General features: G+C 43.6%; 1 protein-coding gene across 13 annotated transcripts in view; it reads right to left on the bottom strand.

Moving 5' to 3' along the window:
- Positions 1–18,644, bottom strand: part of LOC143933776 (matrix-remodeling-associated protein 5-like) — a 337,821-nt gene that overhangs the window by 137,135 nt on the left and 182,042 nt on the right. For 3 of the 13 annotated variants that reach the window (XM_077456785.1, XM_077456795.1, XM_077456797.1), the window contains exon 1: positions 6,609–6,876. The exons of 9 other annotated variants lie outside the window; for them this stretch is intronic. In XM_077456785.1, the coding sequence (XP_077312911.1) occupies positions 6,609–6,672 (64 nt within the window). In that variant the 5' untranslated portion in view covers positions 6,673–6,876. Of the gene's footprint in view, positions 1–6,608; positions 6,878–18,644 lie in introns of those variants that run through there. One more of the 13 variants, XM_077456792.1, reaches the window with a different exon arrangement.

The following is an 18,644-nucleotide window of genomic DNA, read 5'->3' as shown; positions in this document are numbered from 1 at the left end:
TCAACCCCGAAAGGATTTACCCCCTTCCTGACCAGAGTACTTTTTGCCATACGGCACTGCGTCATTTTAACTACCAACTGCGCAGTTGTCCGACATAGCACCCAAACAAAATTGATGTCCTTTTTTTCCCACAAATAGAGATTTCTTTTGGTGGTATTTGGTCACCTCTGTGTTTTTTAGTTTTTGCGCTATAAACAAAAAAAGAGCGTCAATTTTTGAAAAAAAAAAGCAATATTTTTTAGTTTTTGCTATAGTAAATTTCCCCCAAAAATATATAAAGAAACTAATTTCTTTCTCAGTTTAGGCCGATATGTATTCTTCTACATATTTTTGGTAAAAAAAAAAATTGCAATAAGTGTTTATGGCATTTTTATTATTCATTTTTTTTCATTAGTAATATCGGTGATCTGTGATTTTTATTGCGACTGCAACATTATGACGGACACATCGGACACTTTTGACACTATTTTGGGACCATTGTCATTTATACAGCGATCAATGGTATAAAATGACACTGGCAGGGAAGGGGTTAAACACTAGGGGGCGATCAAGGGGTTAACTGTGTCCTAGGCAGTGAGTCTAACTGTGGGGGGGATGGGCTACCTAGGACATGGCAGTGATCACTGCTCCCAATGACAGGGAGCAGTAGATGTCTATCATGTTGCTAGGCAGAACAGGGAAATGCCTTGTTTACATAGGCATCTCCCCGTTCTGCCGCTCCGTGGCACGATCGTGGGGTTACAACGGACATCGAGTCCACAGGACCCATGGGCACAGTCACTGAGTAAGCAGCGGGCAGGCCCACAATGCCACGATTTAAAGGGGACGTATCTGTACGCCCATTTGCCCAGCTGTACCATTGTGCCGACGTAAATCACCATGTGCTGGTCGACATGTGGTTAAGTGTTTTGTTAACCAGTCATGGGCCACAATGAAATTAAGTAATTCAGAATTTTTTTTTGAACAGCATAATGAAGATTTTAAACAACAATCAGGATCATCATTTTCGGTGGGACCAATCCCTGTTTGATGTTTACCCATTTTTTTAAATCACAATCGCAAAAGGAAAGCATGGATCACACTAGTGTAAACACTGACTTCATGTACTTTTTACAAGGAAAAGCAAAATCAGGCTAACTTCTGAATAGAAACCAATCAGCTTCCAGGTTTTATTGCCAAGGTTTAATTGAATAAGCTGAAGTTAGAAGCTGATTGGCTACTGTGCACCGCTGCATCAGATTCTGAGTGCACCGGTTTTAGTAAATCTCCCTCTAGGCCTCTATGTCTATTTCAGCAGTTGCAGGAGGAAAATGGAGAGGATCTGTTCCTGTATATGTCGTCCTCACCGCCCCTCCTGTCCAAGTGGAAAACAGAATGTGACATGGAGAACACATGAGCACTATGGATCATAGGGCAAGGTCACCATTGCAACCTCTGAAGCTACACCAGGGTTGGTGGGAGGAGGGGGGTTTGCAGATTGCTGCGCTTTGCCATAGATTTCTATTACATCTTGTGGGTGTGGTGCATTTTCTGAAACTGCACCCAAACTCCTGCATTGAGGAGTTTTGGTGAACTCTTAGAAAGTGCACCACACCATCAAACGCAGCCACTCTACCCATAAATTTCCAACACTGCCCATCAAATGCAGCCACTGTGCCATCAAGCACAGCCACTGTACTCATACATTGCCACCACTGTGCCCATCAAACGCAGCCACTGTGCCATCAAATGCAGCCACTGTACCCATAAATTGCCACCACTGTGCCATCAAGCGCAGCCACTGTAACCATCAATTGCCACCAGTGTGCCCCATGAATTGCCGTAAGTTTGCCCCATCAATTGCCACCATTGTGCCCCATCAATTGCCACCAGTTGGCCCCATCAATTGCCACCAGTTTGTCCCATCAAATGCTGCCAGTGTCCCCCCCCGCCTGGCACTTACCTGGCTCAGGTCAGAGCATTCCTCCACGCTCCCTCCAAGTCCTTGATGTTTTCTCCCATCCTCTTCTGCTATGATTGGATTCCCAATAGGCATCCAATCACAGCGTCGCTTCAGCCAGTCAGGTGACAGGTAACCAGACCTGGTGCACCTGATTGGATGAGAGGCGGGTCAGTCTTAGAGAAGCAATTTATTTGATTCCCTAACACAGCACTACGTAATCAGCGAACACACAGCAGTGAGCCCGCTGTTTACCAATTTGGAAGCCTATTAGAGCCCACGGCACTAATCAGGATGCCTATTAGAGCTGACAGCTCTAATCAGGCACTTTGGAAAACACCCCCGCCGCTGTAATTCAGATGCCTGGCGTCCGACAATGGGTCTGACACCTGAATAGGGGGCGGCAGCGGCAACAATAGATAGATTCATGCAATGCATGAATCTATCTATTGAAGATTGACGGGTGTAGGAGAGAGGGGGCGGCACTCCTGCACTCTCTATGGATGCACCACCACTGCTACAGGATATACAGTAAAAGAAGGATATAGCTCAGTACAACTAACCTGCAGGAAAGCCGCAGGTGCACTGTGCTGCACCCACAGATCAGTGTGAAAGCAGCCTAATAGTTGTTAACCCTTTTATGAGTGCTAATACGCTCATTGCAAAAGCTATTTTGCCCAGTGTATGTTATGTTTAATACACTGATCTTCTTTTCCTTTTGCAGCTTCTGGCATTGCTCACCAGGCTGCTAGAAAGGATCAAAGGTGAAGTGCACTTGGTATCACTCTGCCTGGGACAGAAGTCGGCGATACAGAAAAAGCATTAGAAATAAAAATTGAGTGCTGCACAGTGAATTCCGCTCCCTGATTGAGTAAAGCTTTGCCCAATCAGGGTGCAAAGGCCCTTTGAGTCTGGTATGGATTTTAAAAGGAACCCCACACCAACATTGAAAAAGAAACTAGCTTGGTGTGCCTCCAAAATCCATACCAGACCCTTATCTGAGCATGCAGCCCAGCAGGTCAGGAAAGGGGAGGGGAGGAGCGAGTAACCCCCTGAACCATACCAGGCCACATGCCCTCAACATGTGGGGGTGGGTGCTTTGGGGCGGGGGGGCTCTGCCTCCCAAACCATCTTGTCCCCATGTTTATCAGAATCTGTAAGCCCATTTAACAAGAGAGCCCCCAGATCCCGCTCACCTATGTGAATGGGTATCAGGTACATAGTACCCCTACCCATTCACCAAAAACGTGTCAAAAAGTAAAAACCACAAGAAACAATTTTTGACAAATCCTTCATTAAAAAATAAAAAAATTGTGTCCCTCAATGTATATTCATCATCAATCACGCTGCCCGCCAACCCGAAAAAAAAAGCTCCACATCACCGGGAGGCTACCCGCCGTGTTCCCGCTCTGCACTTTGACAGCTCTTACATAGGCAAGGGGCGGGGCCACCCATGACATCATAAGGGGGTTGTGCCACCATGACAATGAATATCGAGGGACACTATTTTTTTATTTTTTAATAAAGGACTTGTCAAAAACTATTTCTTGTGGTTTTTTACTTTTTTGACACTTTTTTGGTGAATGGGTAGGGGTACTGTAACGAAACTTCCCACACACTGCTTGAGTGCTTTTGTCATATACTGCTTCCTCCCAGTCTGAATATAGATATTCCAACCGCTGCTAACAACCAACAAAACAAGACAATACTCATTTGTTTGTTGAACATGGACTGTTTATTAGAACAAGAATACGGTCTTATATACAGATGAAGAGGAGGTTCCCCCCTCCTGCTCATATTACTCTAACAATACACCTGTAACCAGAAACCTAATTAACATGAGCTAGTTATCTAATCATTTACCCAGACTTGGTGACTCAGAGATATGACCTTTCAGGGTACACTTGCCGTCTCCTCACTCAACTTACACTACACATAAGTATAAACACATCCTCAAATAGTTTGCTAGGATACAAAGGTGTGTTAATGCATACAATAAACTATTGGGTGCAAGACCCAGGCTTTCCAAATCTCTTTAATCAGCATTCTTTTCACATACATCTGTCCCAAGCTGGCAGAGACCATCATGGACTCCTTAATAATGTCCTTTTGCATTACATAACAGAATATCTTCCTAAATGCTTATAGCTCCCTTAAATGCCAGGACCCATAGTCGGTATGCCAGAGGCTAGCATTCAGTCCCATGTGAGTCATAAGGGGCAGACCCCCCCAGCCCCAAAGCACCCACCCCCCCCCATGTTGAGAGCATGTGGCCTGGTATTGTTCCCCTTTCCTGACCTGCCAGTCTGCATGCTTGGATAAGGGTCTTGTATGAATTTTGGTTGGGACCTCACACCATTTTTTTTTTTTCAATAGTCAGGCCTGGCAATTTTAACTGCGAGTCATTTTAAAATGGGCTTTGACTCTTTTTTTTTTTCCTTTAGAAATGCCATTTTTGCTGTAGCATGTAACAGATGTGCCACTTTACACCCCTGGAATATTTTACCCCCTTCCTGACTAAAGCACTTTATACAGTTTGGCACTGCGTTGCTTTAACTGACAATTGCAGGATCATGCAATGCTGTACCCAAACGGAATTTGCATCCTTTTTTTTCCACAAATAGAGCTTTCTTTTGGTGGTATTTGATCACACCACATTTTTTTTTAAACTAATTTCTTCATCAGTTTCGGCCAATATGTATTCTTCTACATATTTTTAGTAAACAAAAATCGCAATAAGTGTATATTGATTTATTTGCTCAAAAGTTATAGCATCTACAAACTAAGGGAAACATTTATGGCATTTTTATAGCATTTTTGTTATTATTATTTTTTTTTTTTACTAGTAATGGCGGTGATCTGCGTTTTTTTGCAGTATTGTGATATACAGATCGGACACTTTTGACACATTTTTGGGACCATGCAGTCGCTATGGGGCCCGCAGCCGAGGAGGGCCCGGGTGCAGCTGGGTGACTCGGCTGCGGTAGAGGGCGGGGAAGCTGCCAGCTGGGAGGCTCGGTGGCTGGGTGGCCAATCAGCAGGTGGTGGAGCAGAGAGACCACATCATGTTCATCATGATCACAATCTGTTTAATATGTCTTGGATTCCCTTAGCATGGTAGATACCTTTTTAAGTGTTTTCAAATGAAGTTAGTTGACTCAAAGATGGCTTTGTAATATGTATATGTAAATACACAGAAATAATAAGACAGTTGGATAGCACAGTGGTGTAGTGGTTATCACTCTCACCTAGCAGTAAAAAGGGTTGCTGGTTCAAATCCCAACCATGACACTACCTGCCTGGAGTTTGCATGTTCTCCCTGCACCTGTGTGGGTTTCCTCTGGGTACTCCGGTTTCCTCCCACACTCCAAAGACATGCAGGTAGGTTAATTGACTTCTGTCCAAAATTGGCCCTAGCAGGCATGTACTGGCCATAGGGACTATAGGGAGTTTCCCGGTGGGCCGATGGCTCAGTGGGCCTGTTTCAGTGACAGCCAGTGGCATCGCTGGGGGGGACTTTTGGGGCTATAGCCCCGAATCTTGGGCCCATAGCCCCGAGTCAGTCCATTAGTCCCCAACCACAGGGTCCTGGCCCAGTACCAGCCCTCTTTCTGGTGACCCTGATGTAAGGAGGGGCTCTCTGGGGACCCTGATGTAAGCCAGAGGCTCTCTGGGGACCCTGATGTAAGAGAGAGGCTCTCTGTTGACCCGGATGAAAGGGGTGGGGGGGTTCTGTGGGGACCCGGATGTAAGGGGTTGGCTCTCTAGGGACCCTGATGTAAGGCGGATGATCTCTGGGGACTCTGATGTAAGAGGGGCTCTCTGGGGACCCTGATGTAAGGGGAAGGCTATATGGGGACCCTGATGTAAGGGGAAGGCCATATGGGGACCCTGATGTAAGGGGAAGCTCTCTGGGACCCTGATGTAAGGGGAAGGCTATATGGGGACCCTGATGTAAGGGGAGACTGTCTGGGGACCCTGATGTAAGTGGGGGGTTCTCTGGGGACCCAGATGTAAAGGGGCTCTCTAGGGGCCTTTTTGCGCAATTGCGTACAGTTTATATACTGTTTTTTGCGTGTTTGCAAAATTAAAGTGGGCCGGTCTGGATGAAGTCCAGCGCCAAATTTTTGTCCCAGTCCAGCCTTGGGCCCTAGTATATGAATGGGGACCTTAGATTGTGGGCCCCTTGAGGGTAGGGACTAATGTGAAATGTACATAGGGAAAATTGTTTAAAGAAAATATTAGTAAAATATGTTAATTTTTTTATAGTAATTACAAGTTTTTTTAGTTATATTTTATTTGAATCTATATTATATAGAGATAAAAGGTACACCTAAGCTTATTTAAAAGTACTGGTAAGAGGTAACAAAATACTATCAGTTCACAGCAGAAAACGTTACTGTGTATTGGGTGGCAAAAGCACAATGCAACACATTTATTTAATGGTTAATTACAGTGTAACACACGCTCTACCTCTTAATTTATTCTATAAAACCCAGTTATACACAATCTTCCTTTTTTAATACCTGAACATACCTGTTTTGATATGTTTGCTCCTGTTATAGTGACATTATTACATTTATCTGGTGGAATTGTCTTAGGTAGGTGGTGTGAGTAACACAGGACCAAAAACTCTGGACCAACATATTAAATGTCAGAGCAAACTTACCTGAGTTTAGCAGCAACAGGACACAAGGGATCATCAATGCCATTCCTGCTGACATCCCACTCATGCTTCTTTAACTGGAAATGGTTGCTGTATAGATTAACAATGCTTAACAATTTTCCTGTTTAAAGTAAATTTTCTCGAAGTTGTCCTCCTTGTTGGAGCTGGAGGTGTTGTGCTTTCTAGTCCTTTATCATTAAGCCTCACAGTCACTCACTGCTAGAGGGAAGTGTGAGAAATATTACTTTTTCACCACGTCCTTTGGAACACTGCAGTGTGTCATCATACACAGCTTCCTGGTCTGATTTGGCGGTAATTTCATTTACATAAAGGAGATATCAGGTAGTAACATTGTAATAATAATTTCTTGGTTTAATTGTAGCACTTATGTAGTGCATTGGCAATATACAGTTACCTCTTGCAAACAGGAGTATCCCAGTATTTCTTAAAGCGGAGTTCTACTCAAAAGTGGAACTTCCACTTTAAAGGGGTTGTAAACCCTCATGGTTTTTCACCTTAATTTATTATATGCATTAAGGTGAAAAACCTTCTGAAGTGCTGCAGCCCCCCTCCCATTTTACTTACTTGAACGCTGTCATCCTCCATCCGGGAACGAGCACACCATCTCTAGCTGGTGTCTTGTGTTCTGATTCGATAGACTGATAGCAGCACAGCCATTGGCTCCCGCTACTGTCAATCAAATCCAATGGCGTGGCACCGGGGGCGGGCCCGAGTCCTGCATTCTGTGTGAATGGACACAGATGCGGGACTCAGGAGCGCGGACGCATGGGTGTCCACCAAGGAGAGCGCTTCTCCAACAGGAACACTCAATGAGGGGAGGAGCCACCAGCGCCGCTGAGGACCCCCAGAAGAGGAGGATCGGGACCACTCTGTGCAAAACAAACTGCACAGTGGAGGTAAGTATGACATTTTTGTTATTTTAAAAAAAGCAAGAGTTTACAACCCTTTGCCATGCCACATTTGGCATGTCATTTTTTGGGGGATGAGTGGGTATCTAGTTTTGAAAAGTACCCTGCTCCCACTTCTGCTTGGGCCACCTAGACGACCCCTCCTCTCACCCTCCCTGCCTGCCTGCAATCTTCTGGGACACGTCACAGGTCCCAGAAGATTGCCTGACCATTCAGGACGCGCAGCACGACTCACGCAGGTTGCCCACACTTACAATGCCGGCACCACGGGGAGGTGAGGGAGAAAAGCAAGGCTTCGGATGGCCGCATTTCTGGTCGGTGGAACAGGTGAGTGTTTGTTTATTAAAGTCAGCAGCTACACTTTTTGTAGTTGCTGACTTTTAATAAACAGAAAAACGAGTGGAACTCTGCTTTAATATTTGTTACATTGAGTCACAAGTGTGCTCAGGGGCCCGGCAATCTGCATTCCAATCTGTCAGTGCAGCACAAGGTAGATAGGCATATGTTCCACCTGTCCATCATTCGGGAGGCCTCTTTTTAAAAGCCTCTTTTTCTCTTTCCACCTAAGTTGACCCTCTTTTATTTGTGATGTACAGTATAGCCCTCAATTTTTTATGCGGGTGCTGTGCTGGTGCTGGAAGTATAAGAGGAGAGCTGATTTGGGCTTGCCTAAATGGTGGGCATGGTCAAAAAGGTGGTGTTTTTTCATGGTCTATGGATTTGAGTATGCGGATTATTCAGCAGACCACAGATAGGTCCCTGGCTCCTCTCTACCTCTGCTTAATAGCTAGACACAGACCTCCGGGCTGCAGTCCATCGACTGACAAGTGCCAGCTGAGTGTCTGTGTCTTAAGTACTATACCTGATATGAAATCAGCCAATCAGTCTGACTTCAGGCTGTGTGGGCTTGCCCTGTTTCATCAGCTGTATGTGTAACAACTGACTACAGAGCTCGGAATCATCTCCCAGACCCGGAGGCGCGTAGCGTATCCACACCCCGAGGGGCGTGATGACGTCATGCATTGCCATGTCACCGAAGGGCAGGAAGTCCCGATCTGTCTGGTGAGCTGACAGTGGGGACACATGAAAGCTCCCCCCCACGCACGCAGCTTGGGTGGACACTTGGAGGATGTCTACCTGCCAGGTTTCAGCGAACAAACAGGAAGGCTCATACGGTCCACACTGCACCACCTAGTGGACAAACAATGGTTTTACAGCCAGCATGTAGTACAATTTACAAATGCAAAAACAAAAAACAACAAAACACATTGTACAATATACTACCATGATAGTAATATATGCCATGCGTCATCACGCTCAGAGCATGCATGGCTTCTCAATGGCCGCCATTTGGCTTTTTCCCACTCCTTCTTTGTCTGCTTGACGTTGCACTACGTGTGTGGATGTTTATTCCTTCTTGGCAGCACATTTTTGTGATAAACAGGTAAATCCTTTTGCTATGTTATAGGCTACTCCTTTGCAGACTTTATTATGTATAAACAACAATTGTCGTGCTAAATATAAAAATAATAATTGTCATGGCCGGGATACATAAACATTTTTATAATTCATAAAATACTCAGTCAAGGAGATTTCAGACAAGAAGAGCATCACCCCCCGAGGAAATGTTGATTGAATTATGCTCACAGGTAGGAGGTGGGGGATTTGTACACAAACTCTCATTTACCGAGCAGGAACCTGGACAATGGTGTCTGCTTAACTCAAACCCAGCCAACAATGGTGAATTGATGGTTTGAAGTCTGGATCTCAAAATCTTTGATCAAAGAAAGTCCATGTGAAATAAGCCCCATTGTTTCAAGAAGAAGGTTGCCTCCTCAACAGTGTTGATTAACCTGGCCCTGGCCCACAAGTGGAAACAGAACTAAGAATATATATATATATATATATATATATATATATATATATATATGTGTGTGTTAAATTACAATGTTGCAATGCATTTTGTATGAATCAATGCGTACTGTAGTCATCCATGTATTTGACAAGGATTTGGCACCAGTCTGTTACGGTTAAAAGGCGATGTTTTATCCAATAAATCTCTGTCAATCTCCATATAGTTGGTTAGGTAGAGATTTCTTATAATCAGCAAGGTACACGAGATGGGGACAGAAAAAGGCCAGGAATCACCATATTATAGTAACATGAAACATGATTAAAACACATTTCATAATAACACTAGACATCATATTCTGATTACACCTTTACCATGATCACAGGTGCGCGGGTGAAAATCAGGACAGCCCATATTTGGAATCAACCAATCATGAGATGGTAAACATTAGGTGGGAAGGCACCAATTGAACAATTGGACTGCACCCAATAAAAATAGAAACACATCTGATTAAAAGTGCAGAGGACCACAGACCCACACGCCGGATACACTCCCAAGATGAACAAGAAGCCTGCTGATAATTGACCACGCCCTATCTCGCTAGACTTTGCTACTTGAACTAATCAAATGTACTGGTAATTTGTTGGATATTTTCCCTTTTGAACTGTGGTAAGAGAAAGACCAATACGGATATTGATTAACCTTTTCCTCTCAATATTGTAGGGATTGTATTTTACAGTTTTTTTTTGTTATTTTTTTAACCTTATCATGTAAAGTGTGTAGGGCCATTTTATAATTAATCATTTTAGTACATTATTTTCTAGGCTGTATCTGTTGAAACCGTGCCTGGGCGAAATTAGGTATAGACCTGCATTACAACAAATTTGGCTACTGTGGCCCCAGGGAAATTATTTATTGCCCCATTCAATGTGGTAACTATGTTAAATTAATATTTCCTTCAAATTGGTAATATCTATCTGTTGACTCCATGAGACATACTTTGAATTTCTCCGGCTGGAAGTAATACAGAAGATTGTTTTCCCAGAGCGACAGGAGATATTGTATTTTTGAACTTATGGAATGATTACTGCAAATATTTTTTTTTTTAACATAGTCATTTGGCCTACCCTTAGGTTATTTGTCAAATATTAAGGAAAATAGTTTTATTGCCATGTTGATATCTTTGGCAGGGTGTATGAAATATTAATCACCAGAAAATCTTGGTTCTGTACGTAATTGTGTAATTATTTACTTATTCATTTTATTGGGAGATATTTATACATTGGTAAGAATTCCCCATAGATTAAATAACTCAGGAAATGATTGTGGTATGTTACTGATTGCCTGAACAAAGTTCACAATTTTACCGTAAGGTTGGAGGCACTAAGAAAAACACTGAGTTCTTTAGAATTCAAATTCCCCATATGTATTATTAAGATTTCATACCACACTCACAACATAATATAATGGGAAATTAAATAAAGCGACAGTAGTCAGTCCATAAGATTTCCATATAGGTCCATACAGAAATAAAGTGATATATTGTTGCAACACATGTCCAAATTAGGGATGAGCAGAACACCCCCTGGTTTGGTTCACAGCAGTACATGTGAACAGGTAAAAAATTTGATTGAACATGCGAACACCGTTAAAGTCTATGGGACACGAACATGAGTAATCAAAAGTGCTAATTTTAAAGGCTTTTATGCACGTTATTGTCATAAAAAGTGTTTGGGGGCCTGGGTCCTGCCCCAGGGGGCATGTATCAATGCAAAAAAAGTTTTAAAAACTGAAGTTTTTTTCGGGAGGAGTGATTTTTAATAATGCTTAAAGTGAAACGATAAAAGTGAAATATTCCTTTAAATTTCATACCTGGGGGTGTCTATAGTATGCCTGTAAAGTGGCGCATGTTTCCTGTGTTTACAACAGTCTCTGCACAAAATTACATTTCTAAAGGAAAAAAAGTCATTTAAAAGTACTCACGGCTATAATGAATCATCGGACCCGGTAATACACATAAAAGTTCATTGATAAAAAGGGCATGGGATTCCCCCACAGTCCATTACCAGTCCCTTTGGGTCACCGGGTGGCCCCACCCTCGGTTATATAGGAGCTGTCACACAGCGGGAACCCCCCATTGAGGTGGATAGTCCAGAGGACGAAGTGGGGAAGAAGAAGCCGGAGGAAGATGCTGGAGGAGAAGACCAAAGGAAGATGCCGGAAGAAGCGGAGGAAGATAGAGGAACAAGATGGAGGAAGAAGAAGAAAACCGAAGGAGATGAGAAAAATCGGGGAAAGAAGAAGACATTAATAAAGGAATCGTCAAAAACCGGCTTTTGTCTTTTTTAACATTTTTGACATTTCTTTTGTGAAATGGTAGTTGTACTTGTACCCCGTTACCAATTCACATAGGGGGCGTGGGATCTGGGGGTTCCCTTGTTAAAGGTGGCTTCCAGATTCCGATAAGCCCCCAGCCTGCCCATGTTGAGGGCATGTGGCCTGGTATGGTTCAGGAGGGGGGAGCGCTCTCTCATCCCCCTCTTTTTCCTGCAGCCTGCCAGGTTGCATACTCGGATAAGGGTTTGGTATGGATTTTTGTGGGGACCCCATGTCATTTTTTTTTTTTTTTTTATTTTGGCACGGGGTTCCCCTTAAAATCCATACCAGACCTGAAGGGCCTAGTATGGATTTTGAGGGGGAACTCCACTCCATTTTTTTTTTATTTGACGCGGGGTTCCCCTTAATATCCATACCAGACCTGAAGGGCCTGGTAATTGAAATTGGGGGAACCCCACGCTTTTTTTTTATCAATGACTTTCAATGACTTTTCTCTGTATTACGGGGAGCCAACAATTCATTATAGCCACAAGTGATTTTAAATGACTTTTTTTCCTGCAGAAATGACACTTTGTGCAGGGACAGTTCTAAGCACGGGAAACATGCGCCACTTTACAGGCATACTTTACCCCCTAGGTAGGAATATTTAACTTTTATTGTTTCACTTCAAACATTATTAAAATCACTGCTCCTGAAAAAATAGCCATTTTTAAAACTTTTTTTGGCATTGATACATGTCCCCTGGGGCAGGACCCAGGTCCTCAAACACTTTTTATGACAATATCAATGCATATAAGCCTTTAACATTATCACTTTTGATTTCTTCCATAGACTTTTAAAGGGTGTTCTGCGAACACCCTAAAATTGTTCGATATTCGGCGAACGGGCAACAATATTTGACCTGAACATAGAGCTCATCCCTAGTCAAAATGATAATGAGCGACCGTACACCCAAGTGCGCCTTCCACCATATAGATACAAGATGTGTCCTTAACAGATAGCTAGACTCCACATTATAAGGGTCCAATCACGCATGAAATCACACATCATAAAGGATCAAACCACTGGAGGTAGCTGGTAGAAAGGGTAGCGTTATGGCTGTTGGTGCTGGTTAATCACTTCTTTAGCCAAGCCTCCCTTTCAAATTGATATGGCCGCTGGACTCAAATGGAAAGCCAAGCCTCAGTTTGAACCAGAGGGAAAGACCAAGCCTCCTTTATAAAACAATATGGCTGAGGCAGAAAAAAAAGAGAAACTAAGCCTTGATCTGAATCAGAGGAAAGGAATCATTCAGCATCACCCGGGGCTAGCATATATGAAGCCAACCCGCACCACACTTGACAATCACCAAAAGAAAAGTAGAGTGACGGAGACAAACATAAATTTCTTCCTTTGTAGCCGGCGAACACCAGATACAAAAACTGTTATCATGGAAAAAAGCTTTGTTAAAAATAAATATATAAATATATATATATATATATATATATATATATATATATATATATATATATATATATACAGTTGTCTTCATAAGATTATATACCCTGGCAGAATTTATGATTTCTTGGCCATTTTTCATAGAATGTGAATGATAACACAAAAACTTTCTTTCACTCATGGTTAGTGTTTGGCTGAAGCCATTTATTATCAATCAACTGTGTTTACTCTTTTTAAATCCATAATGGCAACAGAAACTACCCAAATGATCCTGATCAAAAGTTTTCATACCCCAGTTCTTAATATCGTGGTGTATTGCCTCCTTTAACAACAACAGCTTGACTTTTTTTTTCTGGCATTTGTGGATGAGGCTCTTGATCTTCCCAGATGGTAAAGCTGCCCATTCCTCTTGGCAAAAAGCCTCCAGTTCCTGTAAATTCTTGGGATGTCTTGCATGGACTGTATGTTTGAGATCTCCCCAGAGTGGTTTAATGGTATTGAGGTCAGGAGACTGAGATGGCCACTCCAGAACCTTCACTCTATTCTGCTGTAGCCAATGAAAGGTCGACTTGGCCTTGTGTTTTGGATCATTGTTATGTTGTAATATCCAAGCATGTCCCATGCACAGCTTCCTGGCTGAATGAATGCAAATGTTCCTCCAGTATTTTTTGATAATATACTGCATTCATCTAGCCATCAATTTTGACCAAATTTCCTGTGCCTTTGTAGCACACACATCCCCAAAACATCAGCGATCCACCTCTGTGTTTCACAGTAAGAATTGTGTGTCTTTCATCCTATGCCTTGTTGACTCCTCTCCAAATCAAGTGTTTATGGTTGTGGACAAAAAGCTAAATTTTGGTCTCATCACTACAAATGACTTTGTGCCCGAAGATTTGAGGCTTGTCTCTGTGCTGTTTGGCATATTGTAAGCTGGAAAATTTGTGGCATGTGCGTATTAATGGTTTTCTTCTGGCAACTTGACCATGCAGCCCATCTTTCTTCAAGTGCCTTCTTATTGTGCATCTTGAAACAGCCACACCATGTTTTCAGAGAGTCCTGTATTGCACCTAAAGTTATTTGTGGGGTTTTCTTTGCATCACAAACTATTTTCCTGGTATTTTAGTTGGTCTACCTGACCGTGGTTTGGTTTCAACAGAACCGCTCATTTTCCACTTCTTGATTAGAGTTTGAACACTTCTGATTTCCATTCTCAATTCCTTGGATATCTTTTTATATCCCTTTCCTGTTTTACACAGTTTAACTGCCTTTTCCCACAGATCCTTTGGCAATTATTTTGCTTTCCCCATGACTCAGAATCCAGAAATGTCAGTGCAGCACTGGATGAAAGATGCAAGGGTCTGTCAGGAGTCCAGAAACTCACTGACCTTTTAAACAAACACACTAATTACAAGCAAACAGATCACAGATGGTTACCTTTAATAGCAATTCAAACCCCTTTGTGTCAACTTGTGTGCATGTTATCAGGCCAAAATCACCAGGGTATGTAAACTTTTGATCAGGGTCATTTGGGTAGTTTCTGTGATTACGATTTTAAAAAATGGCTTCGGCCAAACACTAACCATGAGTGAAAGAAATGTTTTTGTGTATGGGCAAGAAATAATAAATTATGCCAGGGTATGTAAACTTATGAGCACAACTGTAGATATATCTATAGATATTAGAAAAAAAACGACGGACATGTTCTCAAATAGGGATGAGCTTCGAGTTCGATTCGAACTCATGTTTGACTCGAACATTGCCTGTTCGCCTTTTCAGCGAACAGTGAACAATTTGGGGTGTTGGCGGCAAATTCGAAAAGCCATGGAACACCCTGTACAATTCTATGGTAGAAATCTAAAGTGCTAATTTTAAAGGCTAATATGCAAGTTATTGTCCTAAAACATGTTTGGGGACCTGGGTCCTGCCCCAGGGGACATGGATCAATGCAAAAAAAGTTTTAAAAACAGCCATTTTTTGGGAGAAGTGATTTTAATAATGCTTAAAGTGAAACAATAGCAGTGTAATATTCCTTTAAATTTCGTACCTGGGGGTGTCTATAGTATGCCTGTAAAGGGGCGCATGTTTCCCGTGCTTAGAAATGTCCCTGCACAAAGTGTCATTTCTGCAGGAAAAAAAGTAATTTAAAATCACTCGTGACTATAATGAATTGTCGGCTCCCCGTAATACAGAGAAAGTCATTGAAAGTCATTGATAAAAAAAAAAAAAAAAAAAAAGCGTGGGGTTCCCCCAAATTCAATTACCAGGCCCTTCAAGTCTGGTATGGATATTAAGGGGAACCCCGCGTCAATTAAAAAAAAAAAATTATGTGGGGTTCCCCCTAAATATACATACCAGAACCTTGAGATCTGGTATGGATTTTAAGGGGAACTCCACGCCAAATAAAAAAAAAAATGGCATGGAGTTTTCCCTAAAAATCCATACCAGACCCTTTATCCGAGCGCACAACCTGGCAGGCCGCAGGAAAAGAGGGGACGACGACAGAGCAGCCCCCCCCCCCCTCCTGAACCGTACCAGGCCACATGCCCTCAACATTCGGAGGATGCTTTGGGGGTCTGTGACCCCTCAAAGCACCTTGTCCCCATGTTGATGAGGACAAGGGCCTCATCCCACAACCCTGGCCAGTGGTTATGGGGGTCTGCGGATGGGAGGCTTATCAGAATCTGGAAGCCCCCTTTAACAAAGCACCCCCAGATCCCGCCCCCCCCGTTTGAAATGGTAAGGGGGTACAAAAGTACCCCTACCATTTCACAAAGAAAGTGTAAAAGAATGTTAAAAAAGACAAATACACTTTTGAAAAAGTCCTTTATTAAAAATAAAAAAAACGTAAAAAAAGATTTCAGCAGGGGGTTACATAGTTACATAGTTAGTAAGGTTCAATAAAGACACCAGTCCATCCTGAGTGAGTTTCTACAATTGTCCCTATCCCTGTACATTGCACACTCACATCGGTCCCTACCCTTAAGGAGTGCACAATCCAAGGTCCCCATTCATATAGTAGGGCCAATTTTGGACAGAAGCAAATTAACCTACCTGCATGTCCTTGGAGTGTGGGAGGAAACCGGAGTACCCGGAGGAAACCCACGCAGGCACAAGGAAAACATGCAAACTCCAGGCAGGTAGTGTTGTGGTTGGGATTCAAACCAGCTACCCACTACACCACTGTGCTGCCCCTACACTGTGCTGCTGGTAATCCACTCTTGCTATCCAGCGACAGATGATCATCTCCCCGGGGTCCAGCGATGGCTGATCTGATCCAGCAACAGGTGATCTCTCTGTCCAGCGCAGCGCATCAATCCTCTGTCTCCACCGACGGAGACACTGCGGGTATCCCGGCAGCCTGACATTTCTTATATGAGGAGGGCAGGGCCACCCGTCGCCTGACCCCACCCCCTCTGATGGAAGTGGGGAAGCCTGGCTTTCCCAATGACGTGTGGGTGACCCTGCTCCCCTCTGATGTAACGCAGGTTTCCGTTACATCAGAGGGGGCGGAATCACCCACACATCATTGGGGAAGCCAGGCTTTCCCACTTGCATCAGAGGGGGGTGGGGTCAGGTCATCTCTCCGGGGGCCAGCGATGGCTGATCTGATCCAACGACGGGTGATCTCTCCCTCCAGTGCAGCGCAGTCCATCCATCCACTGTCTCTACTGGCGGAGACACTGCAGGGATCCCGGCAGCTGACATTTCTTATATGAGGAGGGCGGGGCCACCCGTCACCTGACCCCACCTCCCTCTGATGCAAGTGGGAAAGCCTGGCTTCCCCAATGATGTGTGGGTGATTCCGCCCCCTCTGATGTAACGGAAACCTGCGTTACATCAGAGGGGGGCAGGGTCACCCACACGTCATTGGGGAAGCCAGGCTTCCCCACTTCCGTCAGAGGGGGCGGGGTCAGGCGACGGGTGGCCCCGCCCTCCTCATATAAGAAATGTCAGCTGCCGGGATCCCTGCAGTGTCTCAGCCAGTAGAGACAGAGGATGGATGGACTGCGCTGCACTGGAGGGAGAGATCACCTGTCGTTGGATCAGATCAGCCATCGCTGGCCCCCGGAGAGATGATCATCCGTCGCTGGATTGCAAGAGTGGATTACCACCGCTGGAATCTTTTTTTATTTTTTTATTTTTAATAAAGGACTTTTTCAAAAGTGTCTTTGTCTTTTTTAACATTCTTTTACACTTTCTTTGTGAAATGGTAGGGGTACTTTTGTACCCCCTTACCATTTCAAACAGGGGGGGCCAGGATCTGGGTGTCCCCTTGTTAAAGGGGGCTTCCAGATTCTGATAAGCCCCCGGCAGACCCCCACAACCACCGGCCAGGGTTGTGGGGATGAGGCCTTCGTCCTCATCGCTTTCTTTGTGAAATGGTAGGGGTACTTTTGTACCCCCTTACCATTTCAAACGGGGGGGGGGCGGGATCTGGGGGTGCTTTGTTAAAGGGGACCTCCAGATTCTGATAAGCCTCCCATCCGTAGACCCCCATAACCACCGGCCAGGGTTGTGGGATGAGGCCCTTGTCCTCATCAACATGGGGACAAGGTGCTTTGAGGGGTCACAGACCCCCAAAGCATCCTCCGAATGTTGAGGGCATGTGGCCTGGTACGGTTCAGGAGGGGGGCACTCTCTCGTCCCCCCTCTTTTCCTGTGGCCTGCCAGGTTGCATGCTCGGATAAAGGGTCTGGTATGGATATTTAGGGGGAACCCCACGTCATTTTTTTTTATTTGACGCTTTTTTTTTATCAATGACTTTCAATTACTTTTCTCTGTATTACGGGGAGCCGACAATTCATTATAGCTGCGAGTGATTTTAAATGACTTTTTTCCTGCAGAAATTACACTTTGTGCAGGGACAGTTCTAAGCATGGGAAACATGCGCCCCTTTACAGGCATACTATAGACACCCCCCAGCTACGAAATTTAAAGGAATATTACACTTTTATTGTTTCACTTTAAGCATTATTAACCACTTTCAGACCGGACCATTTTGCTGGTCAATGACCAGAGGTCTTTTTACAATTTGGCACTGCGCTGCTTTAACTGGTAATTGCGCGGTCATGCAATGTTGTACCCAAACAAAATTTGCGTCCTTTTTTTCCCACAAATAGAGCTTTCTTTTAAAGGTATTTGACTGACTCTGCGATTTTAATTTTTTGCGATATAAACGTAAAAAGACCGCAAATTTTGAAAAAAAATTATATTTTCTACTTTTTGTTATTAGAAAAATCCAATAAACTCAATTTTAGTCATACATTTAGGCCAAAATGTATTCAGCCACATGTCTTTGGTAAAAAAAAAGTCAATAACTGTATATTTATTTGGTTTGCGCAAAAGTTGTCACATCTACAAACAAAGGTACGTTTTCTGGAATTTGCGCAGCTTTTAGTTTATGACTGCCTATCTCATTTCTTGAGGTGCTAAAATGGCAGGGCAGTACAAAACCCCCCCAAATGACCCCATTTTGGAAAG

The sequence above is a fragment of the Lithobates pipiens genome, unplaced genomic scaffold (genome assembly GCF_037356315.1).
Source record: "Lithobates pipiens isolate NorthernLeopardFrog02 unplaced genomic scaffold, aLitPip1_a1.2 Scaffold_27, whole genome shotgun sequence".
NCBI lineage: Eukaryota > Metazoa > Chordata > Amphibia > Anura > Ranidae > Lithobates > Lithobates pipiens.
Note: the sequence above shows the minus strand (reverse complement) of the source record. Positions and strands in the feature narration are given on the sequence as shown.